This window comes from Triticum urartu, chromosome 7 (assembly GCF_003073215.2).
Source record: "Triticum urartu cultivar G1812 chromosome 7, Tu2.1, whole genome shotgun sequence".
In the NCBI taxonomy this organism is placed as follows: Eukaryota; Viridiplantae; Streptophyta; class Magnoliopsida; order Poales; family Poaceae; genus Triticum; species Triticum urartu.
The window spans coordinates 6773865-6794562 of NC_053028.1; the positions used below are offsets into that span (position 1 = coordinate 6773865).

Sequence of the window (20698 nt, forward strand, 5' to 3'; positions counted from 1 at the left end):
TACGGCCAGGGAGGTTTTCTACCCCCATGGATGACGGTGTGACCTACGGATAGGATCTGCCACTCCTTAGGCTGGACATGTTTTTTTATTGGCATTGTATCGAATTATTTTTTGCTTTTAGGGTACTCTGGGCTTTTTTAGCTGTGTGCATCTAGCTATGCAGAGGCCGGGCTTTCTTTCGATGCGATTGTATCACCTCGATATATCTATTCAATGAAATGTCCTTTATCGAAAAAAAACTAATGTGCAAAGTCCAAAGTCAGTGTATGAGTTTCCTCTTACTCACGTCCAGTACTCTACTGGATAACAGAAAAAACAGAGTCCCAAGGCTATACCAACTGTGAAACTGTAAATGATGAAGCTACGGAACAAACAATCAACTGAACAGTAGCAAATACAGGAGTTCAAAAGTATTATCATACACAAACAATTAGCAAAACATCTGAACAGTAGCAAATACAGAAGCTCAAAAGTATTATCATACACGCATAGACAATTACAAATCATCAATATCCTTTACATTAACTTCAAGGAAATACAAATCCCAGCCTAATATGCTGCTTCATGCTTCTTCAGAGCTCTTACTCAATTTGTAGTTCACTTTCTAGCCCAGCTTTTCCATGTAAGAACGGAAAACACATACATCTGATCATATGTCTTGTCAACCATGCAGAAATAAGCAGTTCTCCATGCTTTCTTAAACAACAAGATGCAAAACACCACCCAGAGACACAGAATAAATCCCAGAGCAAGTCCAAAATAAAAGGTCATTGGCTCAAAGGAATGTTCATTCCTTTTTTGATCATCTTTCCTTGTTGCATTCTTTCCCGGGCAACTGATTGGAAGAGGAAACCCACAAAGACCACTGTTGCCGCTGTACATGGAAGGTTGCTGTGTGTAGAGGGTGTCAAGCTGACGTCCTGATGGTATTCTCCCTGTTAGATTGTTATCAGACAGGTCCAAGTAGCTCAAATAGGTTATATCTGATAGGCTCGAAGGGATTCCGCCAGAAAGCATGCTCCTTGAGAGGTCAAGTGATTCCAATGCCTGCAAGGCCCCAATCTTATTTGGGATTTTCCCACTCAATTGGTTCCATGATAGATTCAAGTTTATCAATGCATCAAGAGCAGCTATTTCTTCTGGTATTACCCCAGTTAATTGGTTGAAAGATAGGTCAATGCTCACCAAATCCCAAATGCCAGAACTATAATTAAGTTCTCGTCCCTTGATGACCGCAGAGGAAAAATCAAGTGTATGGAACGTACCCAAGTAACCGTCAAAAAATAGCTCATTCTCATAATTGCTTTTGTCCATTCCTATCATGGCCGTGATATTTGACATATGCCACGGTATGGCACCTGATAAGCCATTGCCTGCTAGGTTCAGATGGCGAAGGTGACTAAGATTTGAGATGGTAGGTGGGATTTCTCCAGAAAATGTATTATGGTTTAGCCCCAGAAATCTTAATTCAGCCAACTCTCCAATCCACAATGGCAACCTTCCGGAAAAACTATTATGTGATAGATCTAGAGACTTCAATTGTCTCAATCTTTTTAGAAACGATGGGAAGTTGCCAGAGAATCTATTGTTACTCAACATGAGAAAGCCAATGTCCATCACCCCAAAACACTGAGGAAGTTGTCCCTCCAAAAGATTGTTGCTTAAGTCCAAGGAGTTCAAGGCTTCCACTTTGCAGAGAGATTTAGGAATACGGCCAGTTATTTGATTGGAGCGTAGCCATAATGAACTCAAATATGTAATCCCAATGTTTGATGGCAAATTTCCGGATAAAGAGTTTCCAGACAAGTCCAAGGTGGTAATATTTCTTGGTAAGTTGGGGATTTCACCGGTTAGTTTATTTGAATTGATAAAGAAATTTTCCATTGACATGAATTCCATGTTTCTTGGCAACCTGCCACTTATTTCATTGTTGGAGATGTCTAGATATCTGACCTTTGCAAATGTCGTGTTGAACCAGTCAGGAAGCCTATCAACTATAACTGTGCTAGATATATCCATCAGCCAAATGTCCACTTGAGACTGAAGCCATGCAGGAAACGAAGGGCCCAGTTGGGAAGAGCCAAGATCTGCGACTTCTAAACTAAAGGGTGGTATCCAATCGAGGCCAAATGTAAGTCTCAAAGAATTCCGACCTAAACGCAACACCTTTAGCCTCGTTAGACTTGTGAAATGTTCTTCAGTGAAGTCACCAATCAAGTTGTTCCTGCTGAGATCCATAAAGGTCAAATTGCCGAGCATGCCGATCTCAGATGGCACAGGTCCATTGAGATTGTTGTTAGAGAGATCAAGGATGCTTAAACTAGAGAGCAGCCCAACCCCTCGTGGTATGTGTCCACTTAGGTTGTTATAAGAGATGTCAAGAATGGATAAGCTGGTCAAATGTGCTGTCTGATCCGGCATGATTCCGGTAATATTGGTGTAGCGCAAACGTAACTCCTGTAGTTTGTTCAAGGGACATTGGGGCATCCTCCCTATAATATCCTTTATATTTCCATTAATTCTACAAGAAGAAAGGTCCAGGATTCTCAGATTGCATAGGTTTCTGAAGCTTGTATTCATCATCACCATGTTATTATTAACTGACAAATCAAGGACTTGGAGGGATGTCATATGTGCCAGTGCATCAGGAGCTTGACCGTATAGTTGAGTGTCGGCAAGGTAAAGATGTCGGAGGCCTGTCAAACTCCAAAACCAACTCCTTGCCATTGGGTGGGCAAAACTGTTGCCGGAGAGATCAAGCTTCTCCAGTTTGGTGAGGTTAATATGTGGGAGTGAATGATTTGCGATTTGAAGAGAGCAACCCCCAAGATCGAGGGCCTTCAAAGAAGGGACCATGTTGACGACATAAGGCCAATCAACTATTGTGCTGAGGTTTACCCCATTCATTCCAAGAGACTGCAAATTAGGGATGCGTGCTACCCATGAAATATCTTTTGAGTACATACGATCATTCCTTGAGAGGTCAAGATGCTGCAAATTTGAGAGGTTGCCGAGCTGAGGGGGCACTCTGCCAGAAAATGGTACGCCGGAGAGGTTGAGATATCTCAATCTCGTCACAGAGGCCAAGAACTGCGGCATACGGCCACTTGGGCCCTCGAGATAATTCATAATAAGATCAAGGTGCACAAGACGATCCATGGAGAGCAAAGAATTACTTATCTGGCCAACCAAAGCTGTGTCTCTGTAGTATCCAGCGATGCTCAATCCATTGAGCGGGACCGTGTCCACATGCAGATTACGAAGATGAAGCCTAAGGACATGGCCGGTTCGGTTGCTGCACTTGACGCCACTCCATTGGCAGCATTCTTCCTTGTGCCAAGAGTCAAGGACGCCCATGGGGTCGCTGGTGATGCCGCGCTTGAAGGACAGCAGGGCGTCCCGCTCCCGCGCTATGCAGCTCGCGCTGGCCGAACCGCCGGTTGGCCCGAGCTGAAGTGCATCGGAGGCCAGCAAGTTGATGGCAGCTAGGATGCATATGAGCAGGAGCTTGGCAGTGGTGGTACACCCATGGTGAGGAAGACGATGGATCTGTGCCGCTACGAACGGGCAATTGTAAGCAATTGTAGTTCAACGTTTCTGATCGAGTCCATGTTCCCTGACTGACTGGCAATCTGACGGCAACCCTGTGAGCAAGCTTGCACACAGGTTTTTTTGCCAAGTTCACATCAGTAATGGAGAATTTCCACAATCCAAGGCCTGAATTAATCCAGTGAATTTGACCAACGTGCACGTTAGGCAAGTGAAGAGCACCACTTGGTTTAGTAGAGGTGCAGCCTTTTCCTTTCATTTCTCGGTTCATTGAACGACAGATAACTGAAGATAATTTGAAGTGCTTGGACACACATATAGTTTTGATTATATTTATAACTTGCTAGTTCTATACAGTGAAGGCAGCTCGATCATGCCGATATTAGACAGTGATAACCTTGAGTCTATGCGAAATTATAGCTCTTGTGACTTGTCATATAACCAAAACCATGGTGTGTGTACAAGTGCAGGGACGCTGCAAACACAATGCGCCACCTGATCTTACTGACGGCTTCCTCGAGCTTCGCTTCGAGCTGGGTCCATGTCCAGGACCGGCTGCTGCACAACTAACCTCGAGCCACCGGATGGCCCTGATCAGGCTGCCTTGGGACACCCGCGTCATCTCCATTATCTGGTGGAACTTTGACCTACCTCCATCACGTCGTGCCGGAAGGAGTTCACATGTGACTCCAGGCCAATCTGGCTCTGTCATCCGCAAGGCAAGAACCAAAAGGTTTCTAACTGAGTCCATGTTCCCTGACTGATTGGCAATCTGACGGCAACCCTGTGAGCAAGCATAGTCACATGTTTTTGGCCAAGTTCACGTCTGGAATGGAGAATTTTCACATACACACTCCAAAGCCTGAATTCGTCTACTACTTGTGACGTCCCCAGTGAGCGAATTTGATAAACGTGCACGTTAGGCAGGTGAAGTCTTTTGCTTCCATTTCTCAGTTCACTGAACGGTGTATAAGTGAAGCCTTTGGTTATATTTCACTTGAATTTACAAACATGTTTTGAATTTTGGAATATTTTTTTGAATTTGCAAACATTTTTGAATCCACGAACATGTTAGAAAAGCGCGAACAGTTTTTGAATTCATGAACAATTTTTGAATTCACGAACGGTTTTTGTATTCATGAATTTTTTTCAAATTGGAGATACTTTTGAATTGACGGACATTTTATGAATTCGAGAACATTTTTCATATTCATGAAGAATTTTTGAAATTCAATTTTTTTAATATCCTGAACATTTTTTTATGTATCGTTCCAATTTATCGGATGTCCGTGCATGGAGATTGAACATTTTGTAATGTCTGTGCTAACTAGAAGGTCTTGTTTTTTTCCGGGTGACTAGAAGGTCTCGTTCTGCCCAGGGCGCTGTCGCCAGCGAGTCATTAGCACCGCAGCTTCTATATTACTACAACGTCCTTCAAAGATCTTGCATGATTCAAACTCTATCACAGTTGCCTGAATTTCCTTGGTAATGGTTGCATGTTGTGGCGTGTAGTTTGGGCCGGAATTTTAGCGGGCCCGGTGGTGGCGTGTAGTTTGGGCCGGAATAATGTCTCAAGGCCCAAGAACGAGTCCTTGAAACTAAACGGCCTAATCAGAGTAGAGCAGATTCAGTGATGAACTTGTTAATTTTCGCCATTTGTTATTTTTCACAGAATTTTTCACAATTGCTTCTATGTGAATCCTATCCCAAAACGTCACTGTGGCGATAATCGCTGAAGCGCGTTGGGCTGTAACTTCTTCAAATCGGACGGACTATTACCGCTTCTTTTACAGAAAAACCAGTTCTGCAATTTCCCTCTCCCGGAGAAGGAAACAGCATGTACTTAAAGCCGGTCCGGGAGTGGCTGGACCGCCGTATAGAGTCCCGGTTAGCTGCTCGGCGCTGGGAGATACGCCGGAAATGAAAGGGGTTCGACGGGCGTGCTGATCGCCGAGCATTCCAGCTGCTTTGTTTCTTTATTTCTGATGATGATTCAGTTTCATCGCCTGAAAGCTCTACACCGGACAGACAGACAGACAGAGACACCCATTCAGTCCACTTCTCGCATCTACTGTATAACCTTACTGACTTGCAGCATGCCGCGGACATCCTTGACAAGTGAAAAAAACATGAAGAAAAAGGCTGCACCTTACTGACTTGCAAACAAGCCAGATACCAACTGCAACAACATTACACAGTTACATTCAGTTACAATCGAAGATCCATATAAAACGATGAAACACGCACGTCACAGCCTTTCTCAGTCAGCAAATAAAAAGGCCGTTGATAGAAGAAAATTGAAAGACTGAACCTAGCTGGTTTGAGTGATTGAGTCTGAAGAAAAATAAACAAAAAAGCATCAGGCGCCCTAGCTGGTTGCTCTTAAGAACAGAACACAGACACGCACACAGTCAGAAGGATGGTTTTGCCGTGATTTGCCCCTTGGGCATTGCCACGTATATATCAAAGTTTTAAATAGCGTGCTAAGCCTCTTAGCGGCAGACCTCTTTTAAATGTTATAGCGTGCTATAGCGCGCTATTTAAAATCTTTTCTCATGTGTTCGGACAAAAGACTCCTAGCGCAGAATGCTATAACTTGCTATAGCGGGTTATTTAAAACCATGGTATATATACCGGCGAGCATCAGTGGTGAATAAGAACCTCATGCTCACAGGTAGCATCGCCTCTCGCCGTCGCCCGACGTCCCAAGTCGTAAGTCGCACGCGCACCCCGCACGCGGAGGAGTGACCATCTCTTGTATATATGGAGATGGAGGCAGGGTGAAGACAACAAGCTTGCAAATGCATGGTCCACATCAACAGGCAAGGCCATGCCATAGATCGATGACATGGCGCAATCCAGACCATCCCTCCTTGGGTGGCTTATGCACATCCCTAGAACTTGACATGGATCGATGACATGGCGCAATCCAGACCATTCCTAGAACTTTAATCCCTCTTTGGGTGGCTGATGCGCATCCCTAGAACTTTAATCACATCTGCATAACTTTGAACCTTGAAGGTACGGAGATCTTTTCCAGACTGTCTGTCTTAAAAAATGCTCGAGCTTTCAATCTTTTTCCCCATACTCTCCATAAACACGGGAGTAGAACTTAGTCACAGTGATTATTTTAGTGAAAATGATATAACGAGACTTTCTGCCATTCAAATAATATGGAACTTAATTGTATTTCCATTCCTGGCATATCAATTGCAAAGGTTCATATTGGATTTAAAGGGCTTGAAGATTCCAGGAAGTAGCTACTCTGTTTTAGAGGTGTAGGCTAGAAAGTTTCATCTGTCAGCTCCACATTCACTTAAGCTCTGTCGTTACTTTCACAGGCAGAGTTTGCCATGGGTGATATACCATATGAGCAAATTTTAAACCCTGAAGCCTATTCCAGCACCAAATATGTAAACCCCCCTCGAATTTGAGAACTTCTTGTTCCAGGTGGACAAGCATAACATTTGTATAGCTACTGAGGTATCACATATACATATACAAGAGCATATATACCTAGTACCATCAATTCAAGGATGATGGTTTCTAACAAGAGCTACTACTCCAAAAGAATGCATCCTACCAAAGCAACAAACTAGTCACAATCATTTGTCTGGTATTCACAGTTCAAAAAAGAACCAAGACAAACTAACTAGTCTTGACAAGAACCAACAGCTCCATTCATCATGATAGCCTCGAGCTTCACCACGGCTTCTGTCTCGTCCTTCTTCGGTTACACAAGCTAAGAGGCAGCGGTGCGCTTGAATACAAAACGATCCAAGGCAGCCAAACAAGAACCATCAATCGGGCCCTTGCCGCCGTAATTCATCCACATTTAGCAACAACCAAAAATGGACAACAAGCTTAGATTTACACCATCCATCTCTCTTCTCACCCTCCTCCTGTGGTTGTGGGTCCAGGCCCCTAGCTGCAAGAATAAGATTCATTAGTTAGTGGCCAAGTTACAAGCTCCGATGATGAACGTACAAACTGCGGCAGGTAAAAACACACAAACAACACTAACATGACCAGGATATACCTTTTTTTTCTCCATTTGGTGGGTATAGACAGACTCACCAGCATTGTAAAATAGCCATCAGCGGCTTTGCAAGCTGACATTAGAAACAGTGACTTCTGGTCTTTCTTTAACTTCAATTAACAACCAGAGAATTTTTTTTTCTTTTTTTTCAAAAAGGGGGGGTTCCCCGGCCTCTGCATCAAGAGTGATGCATACGGCCATCTTATTAACCGAAAAACAAATTGTGCCAACAAGGTTCCAAAGTCTCAAACTGAAAGAAAGAAAAAGCAGCTCACACAGAGCGCAAAAGGCTAGATACACAAACTAGCCAGGAAAAGACGCCACAACCGGCTGGCTAAAAGAGATAGGTAAACTAATTGCCTATCCTATTACATGACCGCCATCCAAACCGGTTGAAGATATCCCGAGCTACCATCTCCCAACGGAAAGACCCAGTAACCAAATGCTCCCTGGCCTCCATCGGAGTGAGTAGCGACCACGAACGGATCACTGCCGTAGCTCGGAAAATAACCTGCAAAAAATGAATCCGTGATGTTCTGTTAAAAGCCAAATCATTTCTGCAAATCCAGATGGTCCACAGCAAAGCGCAAACTCCAACCCGAATATGTCTTGCTAAGGCAGACTCAATCCCATTAAGCCAAGTCCCAAATAAAGCGTTAACAGTAGTCGGTGGAGTAATATTAAAAGCAATATGGACCGTCCGCCAAAGGACCTTGGCCAACGGGCAATCAAAAAAGAGGTGCTTAATCGTCTCATACCGATCACAGAAACTACACCTAGTAGGTCCTGTCCAATTATGCTTTATTAAGTTGTCCTTTGTTAAAATAACTTGTTTATGAACAAACCACATAAACACTTTTATTTTCAAAGGAACTTTGACATCCCAGACATTCTTGAAAGTTGGAATGGAGTTCGAATTAATAACATCAATATACATTGACTTAACTGTAAATACTCCAGACCTAGTCAACCTCCAGCGTAATTCATCAGGTTGGTCAAGGGGTCGTCCTTCTCCCGCACATGTTAGAGGTGTGATGTCTCCATTCTGTTTTCTTTTCCTTTTTTTTATTTTTTCTTCTTATTTCTGTTTATGTTTTTCTCTTTTAAATTCAACGGAAAAAAAATCCAAATTTTAAAAGGTTGTGAGTTGAATTTTTTATAGAAATCGTAAAATGTTCGCGAACTCAGAAAATGGTAGAGAAATCATAAAATAAATAAGATTAAGAAACTGTTTGCATAGTATAAAAACATTATTTCAAAACAAATATTCATGATTTTTAAAAGGTGATCGTGAATTCAAAACATATTCAACAATTTGAAAATTATGTCCATAAAATTTTAGAAAATGTTTGCAAAAATTCAAACAGATACGTAAATAACGAAAAGACGAACCATCACTTAAATATTTTTTAGGGGATACATAGAGGTTGTTTTATGATTTTATTTAGTCCATGACGCATCGGTTAAAAATGGGTTTTTGTGTTCTATACAATGCTTGCTCCCAGAAAAATTGACACAACTTTCTATGGCGCAATGCTAGGTCAAGATGAGACGTAGTTTATGACATGACATTTTAAAAGTCCTTATCTCATCCTGACATAGTCTAATTGTTTTTCCCCATTGCAACGCATGGGCATATTTGCTATATCTCTACCTAATAGAGGATAAGCGGCAACACAAATATGATATCTCGCGAAAATAAAGGAGATGGACCTATTGTGATCTTGAGTGATGGTTGTTGGGTTAAGAGCATGTGTTATGTTTTCTCTTCCGTTGCAACGCACGGGCTCTTTTGCTAGTAAATAATATGTTTGCAGGTTGATACATCCTTGACAGGAACCTCTTCGCGCGCTACCCCGCCCCTGAGAGAATGCAGCTCTGGAGCCGTCCTGCCAAGACACTGCCTATTGAGCTCAATGGACAAGCCATAGTAGACAGCCTTACTGAAATTAATAAGAGAAGGGTGTGGGCTAGTAGAATGGTAAGGGATGACGAACTGTACATAGTACACGTTCAGGGCATTGCTGGCGTCAGTCTCCCGACTACGCTGGTCGTCAAGAAGTTCCAGAATGAGAACCCAGCACTGCAGGTGGACGGCAATGTCACGTACCGCTACAAGTCGGAGATGATCCTCTTAGCCAGCAATTCTCACGACAACATCATCAAAGTCGTAGACCTCATCCAGTGGGAAGACGCCATCATGCTTGTCTATGAGTATCCGGTGAATGGCAGCCTTCAATCCTGGCTGCACCAACCCATGGATGTTGTTCGGACGCTGAGCTGGCCACAGAGGAGGGTCATTGCCATCGGCATGGCCAAAGGGATCTACCACATGCATTACAGATGCAAAAAGCCGATTATCCACCACAACATCAACTCGAACAACATCTTGCTTGATCAGAATTTCAAGCCCGTGATAGCCAGTTTTGACGCTGCACAGATGAACATGGCCGGGCTCGACCAACCGTTGCCAATTGCGGGCCTGCCTCTAGGGAACTTTGGTTACTCAGCTCCAGGTATGTTGGGCGAATGATGCACCCAATAGAATTTCGTCTTAACTTTTCTTAATTACAGGGAATTCTGTCGTCACTATCTTGGTCTTTTAACTAGTAGTACTAATAAATGATTAACTGCAGAATATGGGGTCGCAGCAAGGGAGCTGACGGAGAAGGTTGACACATACAGCTTTGGGGTGCTCATGCTGGAGCTCGTCACGGGGCGGATGGCCAATGAAGCTGGAGCGGATGGTCATTTGGCGACTTGGGCGCGAAACAACTTCACTAAACTGATGGCAAACCAACAGGAAATGTTCCAGAGTGCCGTGGACAGGGACATCCCAGATCAAGCGCCGTACATGGAGGAGATGGCAACTGTGTTCATGCTGGGCGTGGATTGCACCGTTGGGAATCCGCAGCAAAGGCCGTCCATGCGGATGGCTCTCAAACGACTCCGCCACGGCTGTGGGCGTGGCCCATTCCGTGGACTCCTCACCTGCTATCTGCTGTGATGCTTGTTGTCTGTTCTAGAAAGATCACGTCATGAATGAATTGTTCATATGATCAGTGGCGGAGCTAGATGCAGATTACGCCTGGGGCTGTGCTATGTTGAGTGATAAACTTCTATGATTTTCTATGCTTTGCATGAAGAAATTACAAAGGAAGTTGTTTCTAGGCCTGGGACTATAGCCCTAGCTGCCCGAGGCCTGTCTCCGCCACTGCATATGATGGCTTGGTTGAATTAATTTGTAGATACATCTCAACTACAAGTAGTGACGTGGACTGTTCTGTCTTTTTTTAGAACATTTTGCTGTCCAGTTGTGTTCACCTCTCAAAATTCTACTGCTTGTTTTGCTTCTCTGTGTGACACTTCTTGCTGATGTTTGTGAGGACTTGAGCAACTAGTATCTGGCATATTGTTATTTGTTACATTTTGCAGGGTCACGATTTATACTCCCTCCGTTCCAAAATAAATATGAGTAATCTATTTTGGAACAGAGGGAGTATCTACGTTCCTTCTGCTGCTGAAGCAGCGCTGAACTATCGAACAGGTCTTGAACATGTACCATGTCTGTGTTTAGCTTGGAGAGCATGTACTAACATTTATCACTATTGTTAGCTAGGTTCAGCCTTTTTATGGTCCTTTGTTGTTTTTATACCATATTATTTGTATTTTTCCTTGACTATTTGTTCCTGACACCCATATTACTTTTTAATCAGGGTGCCCCTGCCATATCCATTGCTACAATGCCTTCTTCCATCACGAGACAGCGATCTCAGGTACTTATTATACCGCTGTCTAATAGCTTCATATGTTGTGTTTCCGTGGGTATTCCCCAAAAACAGATGTACAGAAAGCTTTCTTTCAGGAGACCAGACTGAACCTGATCGGTAATCAACCATCTCGCATGCTCTGCCATTTTGCGGTTTTCCTTAACATTCTTCTTTTCTGTACATCTTGCATGTAATTACACACCACTCCATCTGCCTCCTCTGATACGAAAGAAGCACTAGTGCCTGCCAAGTTATGAATTGACAAAAGATTGTTTCTGTTCTTGCTAGATAAGGCATGATATGTGCAAATTGGATGAAACTATTTCGGTTGTTGCTCGCCAAAAAATCCAATGTGTTTGTGGAACTGTTTGACAGTGATAGTCATACATGCCTGGGAATCAACTCTGGTCTGAGTGTGAAATCAGTAAAAAAAAAGTACCCATGAATTTATATTCTAAGGATCGTGGCCTCTTTGGGTAGTTCAGTGTATCTGCAGTGAGTTGAAGGACTTGAAATATAATATGTGGCCATCCAGATATAGCAAATAACAGTCCACAGAACGATGGTATGTCAAATAGCTGCTCAAGTCCTCACACCTAGCAACAGAAAGAGTTAGCATTCATAGAAGGAAAACAAACAGTAGAATTATGCAGAGGCAAATCACTATTAAGAATATACCACAATTGATAACCACCAATTCAGTAAGACACAAAAAAGTTCTGACTCTATGGGGAGAGACAGCTGATATGTGGATGCAGTTAAAGGGGTTATGTGCTGGTGTAGTGCTAACCGAGAAAAAGGGTAGTTACTTTGGCTTCTAACTGAATCTGAATCTGAATCTGGGAACTTTACAGTTTGATCTCTTTATGCGACTTCAAAACCTAGCCCAAGCTAAGTGGGAATATGTGCTGTGTTAAAATCCCTTTAGAATTAAAACTGTTCATGTAGTTGCTGCTGAAACAGAACACTCTGACAAGAGATAATGGTGCCAGAATAAACTGGAAAGGTATCTGAGTGAAATTCAGGTAGCATTCCACGAGAAAGAGAAAAATCTGAGTGAAATTCAGGTTGCATTCCACGAGAAAGAGAAAACCCGCAGCCAGGGTTACTAACTCTTCCTCTGTATCTGAAATTAGTGAGGTTATTGCTGTATGAGGGGGCGGCGGTAGCAGCAGCAGGCTGGATCAGGTCCTGACTGAGTTTAGCAGGATTGATGCACCCTGCAACGCATGGCTCCACTCCACAGCTTCAAACGCATCCACCCAATGGTGAAACTGAAATCGTTTGCATTATGATCTGGTTTCTAAAAACTAGAAGTTTAGTAGTACTATCTTACAATCCGTGGAGAATGAGTTTCAGATAAATCTTGTAATGCTACTTGGGCTGTCACATAGCACGCTAGCTGCAGCTAGTCTAAATCTGATTTTGACGCTGCAGCATGCAAGTCACTCCAGTCCTGGGTAAGCAGATCATTGTTGCCTCCAATGCAATGTAGGTACGTATGAACGAGTATGCACGCAGTCCTAGCTAGCAGTATATATGTGCATGCAAAAAACTGCATTTCACAGGGCCTTGATTTCAGTTGGTTGTGTGTGCAGCTTCTTTGAAGCAGAGGATGTGTGTACTGTACACAAGATGTACATCCTAAAAAAAGAACTCCTTTTTCCTTCTTTTTTTCTTCTCTTTCACCTTTATTTCATAAGCAATAAGGTGCAGAGGCCATAGAAAATAGCACCATTTCAAACAGAGCTGAACTAAGGCTCTTGGTTCAGCTTAGTGACCTCGGAGTTGATAGCAGCTGAGGAGGGCACAGAATTGGCCACGGCTGCTGCGGCAGAGTCGTTTGAAAGCCATCTGCATGGACGGCCTTTGCTGCGTATATATACCTGGCAGTGCAATCCACGCCCAGCCTGAACACGGTTGCTATCTCCTCCATGTACTTCACTTGATCTGGTATCCCTTTGTCCATGGCATTTTTGAACATTTTCAGATGGTTTGCCATCAGTTCACTTAAGTTTTTCTGCACCCAAATCGCCAAATGACCATCCGTTCCAGCTCCATTGGCAGCCTGCCCCGTGACGAGCTTCAGGAGCACCGCACCGAAACTTTAGATATCTACCTTCTCCGTCACCTGGTCTGTCGCCATCCCATATTTTGCATTTATTATTTATTTATTAAGTACTCCCTCTATAAAGAAATATAAAAGCATTTAGATCACTAAGGTAGTGATCTAAACGCTCTTATATTTATTTACGGAGGGCACTACCTTCGTGATCTAAATGCTCTTATATTCCTTTACCAGAGAGAGTACTAGTGAAAAGACGAAGCTAGCAAGTTAAAACATTCAGTGCATCGATCACCCGCGTCTGGGGCTTGTATACCCAAAGTTACCAACTGCAATCTCCGCTATGGGCAGTGGTTGGTTGAGCGCCAAAACTGGCAATCACGGCCTTCAGAGTTGTTTCCCACTGTGCTGCAAATGCCAGAGCCCTTTGGTCGGGTTTTTGAGGCTGCCATCCACCGTGTATCTGTAGACTTTTACAAACTGCTTTTTTAAAGCCGGCAATTTTTGTTTCAAAATTTCCGAACGTTTTTTTCAGACCGGCCATGCCCTAAGAGTTTTTTTTTCTTTTCTATTTTTTGTTTTTCTTTTGTTTTCAGCTAATTCATTTTTTCCATTTTTAAAATTTACTATTATTTTTGGAACCAGTTAAAAAATATGAAATATTATTTAGAATATCAAAAAATGATCTTGTTTTCAAATATTGTTTATATTTTTTAAAAAATCTAGAATTTCAAAAAATGTGTCTGTTTTTGTTCACTAATTTAAGAAATGTTTGTGTTTAAAAAAAGTTGATATTTTTTATTTCAAAGTTGGTGGTTTGCAACTTGTGTTGAACATCAATTGTTGGGAATCTAACAATTTGGAAAAAGAGTTATAGTTTGTAAAATTTTCATACAAAATTTGAAATTACAAACATGTTAGACATATTTCGAGAAATGGTCGTGTTCCAAATTTCGTTTGCTCTTTTCAGAAAATGTTAGTGTTTTGACATTCTGAGAAATTTTAAAAGCCACATACATTTTTTGAACTTTTTGTACAATTTTTTGAAAGGAAAATATTTGTATTTATTGAACAAATTTGAAAAGGCAAATATTTTTTAAAATTTTGGACATATTTTTAAAAGGGAGAGCATTTTTGGAAAAGAAAAAGTAACAAAAAAATGAAGAAGAAACAAAAAAGTAATAGAAAAAATAAAATAAGTAGCGGGAAAAAACCCGGTCACTGATTGATAGTTCAAGTAGTCTGTTTTTTTTGTACTTAGGCACTGAAGCTTATAAGCTCGTGTTCCTAGCGACGAGCGGTCAACCTTGGGAGTTTCATGGTTAGATCCCTTGCACTGCAATTTTCTTTTTTGATAAAATTTTTCATGTTTCCGCGTGCAACAATGGGTCGCCCCAGTCGGGTACCCTCCTGTGCATGGCGTTGTCTATATGAGTCTGCTTCCTGAACGATGAAGCCTATTTGCCGCACGTAAGCGTCAAGGCATCGCGGTTTCGCTGAAGCGAAGTGAGCGACCAAAGCGACAAGGGCCACCCACTTCGAGTGAGCAACTGGTTTTGGAACATTTTAGAAGGTTCCCTGAGTTTTTCTACTGATTTCTTTTTTCTTTTATAGTTTTTTTCATTTTCCTTACATGCTTTTGGTTTTTATTTCTTATTTCAATTTTTTTAGATTTCTACCTCCGTCCTGGTTTATTGGTCCTCATTGTATTTTGTGTCAAATTTTGACCATAGATTGAACTAACAAAATGTTCATGTATGTCACAAAAAATTATATCATTAAAAAAACTATGTTCAAATACAAATCCAACGATATAATTTTTGTTGACATGCATTAACATTTTGTTAGTTAAATCATTGGTCGAATTTTGACACAAACTACAAAGGGGACCTATAAACCAGGACGGATGTAGTACAAAGCCATAAAAATGTGCATCCAATAAAATACTTTTTGTGGCATATAACTCATTTTGTTGTTGGTAAAATTGATGGTCAAAGCTAAGACATAAAAATATGAAGTGGCCTTTAATAAAGGAATGGAGGGAGTACTTTCAACACGCCTTAACTCGCATCACATCAGTAGTAATAATATTCTACAACGTGCTAGCTCAAAAAGAAGAAACAAAACGAAAAGGTAGTGTCGGCATGAGGCACGGAATCGCCAAGAAAAGCTACGTACCTGGTCGCTCGTATGGTGACGTGCAGGATTTGCGGAAGCAGCGGGCGGTCGGCAACTTGCACGGTTGCGCATTGCGCGTCCGGCTGTCTATCGGTCTCTGTCGGGACGAAGCTTCGTGCGTGCAGCATTGCGCGCCCGGCCATGCATGTCGTCATGCATGGTGCAGAACCCATCGTTGTAGCTTTGTAGGGTATCTCCAGCCCTTCAGCCCTCAGGAGGTATTTTTTTCGCCGTTTGGAGGGCTGCCGGCGAAAATTTTGTCCTGCAAACGAGAAACTCTCCAGCCGTTTCCTCCCCAAGCAAGGCTGTCGTCCTCGCCACCGTCCCGTCCGAGGCCGCGGGGCCATCGAAGGCCGCTTCGCCTTCCAGCAGCGCGTCCATGCCGCCCGTAGTCCCGCTCCTCGCCTCCGCTGGCCCTGCCCGCGCCTGGCTGTTGGCATGCAGGAAGGCCGTCGTCGCATCGCGGCCACCGCGCCGCCGAGGACGACCACCTGAGCATGAGCGGAAACAGCCTCCCCTGCGCCCCCCCTGCGCGTGCGCGCGCTGCCAGGACCGGCACGGCAGCCTGACCACCTCCTCGTGCCCTGCACCAGCCGCCCGGTGCTGGCCATGTCCCCGTCCCCGTCGCCATGTCCCCGTCCTCGTCGCCCAAGGCTGGTGCTCCCCAACTCCGCGCGGGAGCCGGCTGGGGCGGGACAGCGAGGCGAGGGCGGCGGCGTGCCGGGCGCGGCGAGGCGAGGGCATGGCGTTGGAGAAGGACACGTGGTGGAGGAGGAGGAGGAGCTCGGGCCGATGCCTCCGAGAGCCAGGGCGGCGAGGAAGGGGAGGAGGAAGAGGCGGCTCGCCGGAGCGAGGAGCAGGGGAGAGAGGAGAGAGAGAGTAGAGGAGCGAGGAGCAGGGGGCGGCGGGGCATGCGGGAGAGAGAGAGGAGAGAGCTTTGTCCTCTTTTGCATGCACAATCTGGTGGGCCTAGCGAGGAAAAAAGAGAAGAAAGAGACTAGAGAGGCTGACAGTGGGCCTTTTGTAGTTAAATTACAGCGCCGGCGCCCCCAGCTGCTCCCCGGCGTGCTGGGTTCGCCTTGCGTGTGCCGGCCGTAATTTTTGTCAAAACCGGCGTAAAACTGATTCCTGAGACCCCGAGTGGGTCGTTTTTTGCTCGCTGGCGTCTAAAAATGCGTCTGGGAAGGCTTTTTGAGGGCCTGGCTGGAGATGCCCTAAGAGAAGAGAAGAGAGGAAGTGATGGCGGCTCGGATGGGAGGCCGAAAATTATCATGAAAAGTGTGGTCATGCCGGTCAAGTATACGTGAGAAGGTTGATATTGATTGCTTTTTGTTGGGATCCTCCTGTAACCGTATACAAAATTTACTCACTCATCTAAAGGGTTTTGAAAGCTGATATCGATGGAGACCGAATTTTCCAGCAATGCTGCACCTGCACGTAGCTTCGTCCCAGGCCAACAACCTCTAGCGTTTCTCTGGCCCACCTCAACTTGACGATTTATCTACTGTGCCGAGACGAAAAGAAAGAAAACTAGATAGACTCAGGCCCTGTTTGGTTCAGCTGTGGATTTTTAAAAGCAGCTATAAAAAATCTGTTGTGGAAAATCTAATGTGAAAAAGATGTAGGCAAACTAGTTGATACAACTTTTTCAGATTTTGGCCCGCAGCGGAATCGGACTCTGGAAAGCACATCCTGGGCTGCTTCCGCTTTTGGTTCAGATTTTGGCAGCGGATTTCTGGAATCAGATTCTGTTGAGTTTGCCATTTGGTTCAGATTCTGCTGCGCGGCAACGAAATTCGTCGATAAAAGCTGAACCAAATAGGGCCTCAACCTAAGACGTGTTTCATCCAACCTACAATGCCCCCGATCGATCACACTACCTCGCCGGATGGTCAAGCGATGAACTAAGAGCAACTCCAACGGGCCGACCCAAACAGACGGCGCATTTGTTCGCTTTTTGTCCGTTTGGGTCGGCCGCCCGTCCGGCGTCCGCCCAGTTTTGTATTTGGGTCGGCAGTGCGCCCAACGCGCCGACCCATATGTGCCGACGTGGCCGACTGACCGCCCAATTGTACATTGATTTGTATTCAACATATTATCAAATGAAAATGTTTAAGTCTGTTAGCCCAAATAAATAGTATAGTTTTACAGGCCAAATACAAATAAAAATGTTTCACATAGTTTTGCAAATGAATAAAAGAAGATACATTTATTGGTTGCCAACATGAGCTCACATATGCTCAACCAAATCATTCTGTAGTTGCACGTGAGTTTCCCAATCACGCATGTCTTCATGAAATTGAGTGAACTGCTCAAATGTTGCCGCTATTCCATACTCAGGCACAACATTCTCACCCTGAAACTGAAAGCCTTGATCGTACAGACGTTCCGGGCGCTCGTCTTCTACGATCATATTGTGCATGATCACACAAGAAGCCCCTGCTGGCATTCATCGCCAACAAATGGGTTGTATCTTCACCTGTCGGATCTCTCAAGTACTCAGGGCCAAACACAGCAATAACAGCCTTGAAGAACTTATACAGGGACTCTAGGCATGTAGACTCGCTCATACAGACGTACTCGTCAATGAGATCACCGGGCACTCCGTACGCAAGCATTCGGATGGCGGCAGTGCATTTCTGATAAGAGGAGAAACCAATCTTGCCGACGGCATCTTCTTTGCACTCGAAGTAGTCATCATAGTTGACCACTCCCCCTCTAATACGGTTGAAAACATGCCTACTCATACGGAACCGGCGGCGGAATTTGTGATGTTTGAACAACGGGTTTGTTGTATCAAAGTAGTCCTTCGAGAGAAGGAAATGCCCGCTCTCTCGGTTGCGATTCAACGCCGGAAGGTGGCCCGGAATGGAGCCACGGAACAACGGCCGCTGGCTATTGAGGTGGTGATGGACCAACACGGCAGCCAATATCTCCTCCTCGTCGCCGGACGACGAATCGTCAGAGTCGCAGAGGAAATTGTGGAAAAAGAACTCGTCGGCGGAGTCCATTTCGTACATTGGCAAACTGTCGAACAACTTGTGGGCGTCGACGAAGGAGACGGCCGGCGAGGGGAGTCGCGGCGCCCACAGACCAGCTAGCTGCCCTGCCAGCGTCCGACGAGCGTGCCGGTCGGATGTGGCAGGGGCGGCGAGGCAGCTTCTTAGTCGCGGGCGGCTGTGCGGTGGGGGAAGCGGCGGTGGGAAGCAGTTTGCTCCCCGGTGGCAAAACGGCGGCGGAGGGCGACAGGGGGTAGGGACGGCGTTGCTGGGCGGATGTGGAGGCGGCGGCAGCTGGAAGAGTCGCCGGAAAAAAATGGGCTGCGGCGTCGGCGACGGAGGAGGCGGGAGGGTTGCTTGTTGGCCGCAGGGTGAGACGGAAGACCAATGTGCCACAGACCAGCGGGCCCGGGGACAGGAGTAGGCGAGCGCGTGCGCGTCCGTCGCGTGTACGTGCCGACGCAAATCCGGCTAAAAAATGGGCCGAGAATGGGTCGCCCGCGGACGAAAAACGGACGCGCGTCCGTTTGGGTCGGCGCGTTGGGCCGCCTTTTGTGTCCGCGCCGACCCAAACGGACGGCCGCGGACGAAATGAGTCGCCCCATTGGATTTGCTCTAAGAGCATCTACACCCGGACGTCCCAAATTGACCTCAAACGCCTGGGCGGCCTGCTCGATTACTGATCGGTCACAATTTTTTGACCCAGATGAACGCCTCAAACGGGTCTCAAACACCCGGGCTGACCGACACCTCTCATAACCAACCCAAATATGGGGCGGGTATGGAGTGTCCGGGCACGCCCGCCACGTTGGACTGACGGCAGGGTCCCAGCCGGAAACGCCCGTCTCCTTCGTCTCAGACCGGTGGTGTCGCGTGGCACAGCTCCGGCAGGCCGCGTAGTGGCTAGCCCGGCTATTTAAGTCGACCGGCTGCACCAAAACCCTACCATCCATCCACATTTTTCTACGCCTGTTCGCCGCCGCCGCCACTTTTCACTCCACCCGTCCGCCTAGTAGCCATGCCCCCACGCTGTCAGGTGAGGAGCGAGCCATTTCTGATGCCGGAGCATCAACTCGAGCTCATTGAGCAGATCCGGGCTAGGCGTGAAGCCCGGATCGCCGCGGGGTTACCTCCAGATGAAGTTGATCCGGAGGAGGAGGAGGTGGAAGAGGACAAGGACGAGGATAAGGAGGATGAGCCGGAGGGGGAGGATGTGGAGGAGAAGGAGAAAGTGTGGGACTCTGGCGATGTGGATCTGCAGGCGGAGCAGCAGGCCATCTTTAATTCCCTCCGGTCGGAGTCGGCTGCGGAGGCCAGACACCGTCGCCGGCAGGAGATGGAGGCGCAACAAGGTGCAGCAAGGCGCGAAGGGGGCGGAGATGCTCGCCTATATGGATGAGGTCGAGCGGGACGAGGATGAGCCGGAGCTCTCCTACACGCCCGTCCAGCTAGCGCCCGGCACCGTCATCGTGGAGATCTCCGACGACAAAGAGTAGCTAGGGTAGTACGTAGGATTTTTTTTTGCATGCTTTATATTAGAGAGTCAGATGCAAGGTGATTAATTTGAGGTGTGATAGGTCACTGTCCGTGGACGCGTCTGGTCGCGTCCGCGGGCGTTTGAGGGACCGGATTTGCAAAAGCTCAGCTGTAGATGCTCTAAGGGCATCTCTAACGGTAACCCATAAATTTTCTCCCGCATCCATTCATAGACAGTTGTACTTTTTGCAGACGTTGGCTGAGCACACCACTTAGGGCATCTCCAGCCGTTGGCCCCCCAGGAGGGGCAAAAAATCGCCCCCTGGGGGCGCGCCGGCGCTAAACCGCGCACTGGGGGCGTGATGCCCCCCAGTCGCGGCGCCCACGTTTTTTTTAAAAATTCAAATACGGCGCAAACACGACTGAAATTTAACGCAAACATCGGTGAGTTCGTTCAAACTTAAACATATTTTACAAAAAAAAAGAAAAAAAAACTTCCGCGGGCTACCCCCGCCGTCTCCCTCGCCGCCCGCCTCACCGCCCGCCCACGCGGTTTACATGCCGAGGAGGCTGTAGAACCGCATGTAGTCACCGCCGTCGTCGTCGTCGTCGTCGTCGTCGC

General features: G+C 45.8%; 2 protein-coding genes across 2 annotated transcripts; one reads left to right on the forward strand and one right to left on the reverse strand.

Annotated features, from left to right (window-relative positions):
* Window positions 1-407: 407 nt before the first annotated feature.
* LOC125518046 (receptor-like protein EIX2) lies at window positions 408-4171 on the reverse strand. The gene is made up of 2 exons (XM_048683009.1): window positions 4045-4171; window positions 408-3557 (listed from the first exon to the last, which is right to left on the reverse strand). The coding sequence occupies exons 1-2, from the start codon at window positions 4169-4171 to the stop codon at window positions 598-600; spliced, it is 3087 nt and encodes a 1028-aa protein (XP_048538966.1). The 3' UTR covers window positions 408-597.
* Window positions 4172-9451: 5280 nt separating this feature from the next.
* LOC125523662 (receptor-like protein kinase 7) lies at window positions 9452-10628 on the forward strand. Its single transcript, XM_048688715.1, has 2 exons — window positions 9452-10104; window positions 10225-10628. The coding sequence occupies exons 1-2, from the start codon at window positions 9459-9461 to the stop codon at window positions 10593-10595; spliced, it is 1017 nt and encodes a 338-aa protein (XP_048544672.1). The 5' UTR covers window positions 9452-9458; the 3' UTR covers window positions 10596-10628.
* The last annotated feature ends 10070 nt before the right edge of the window (window positions 10629-20698 follow it).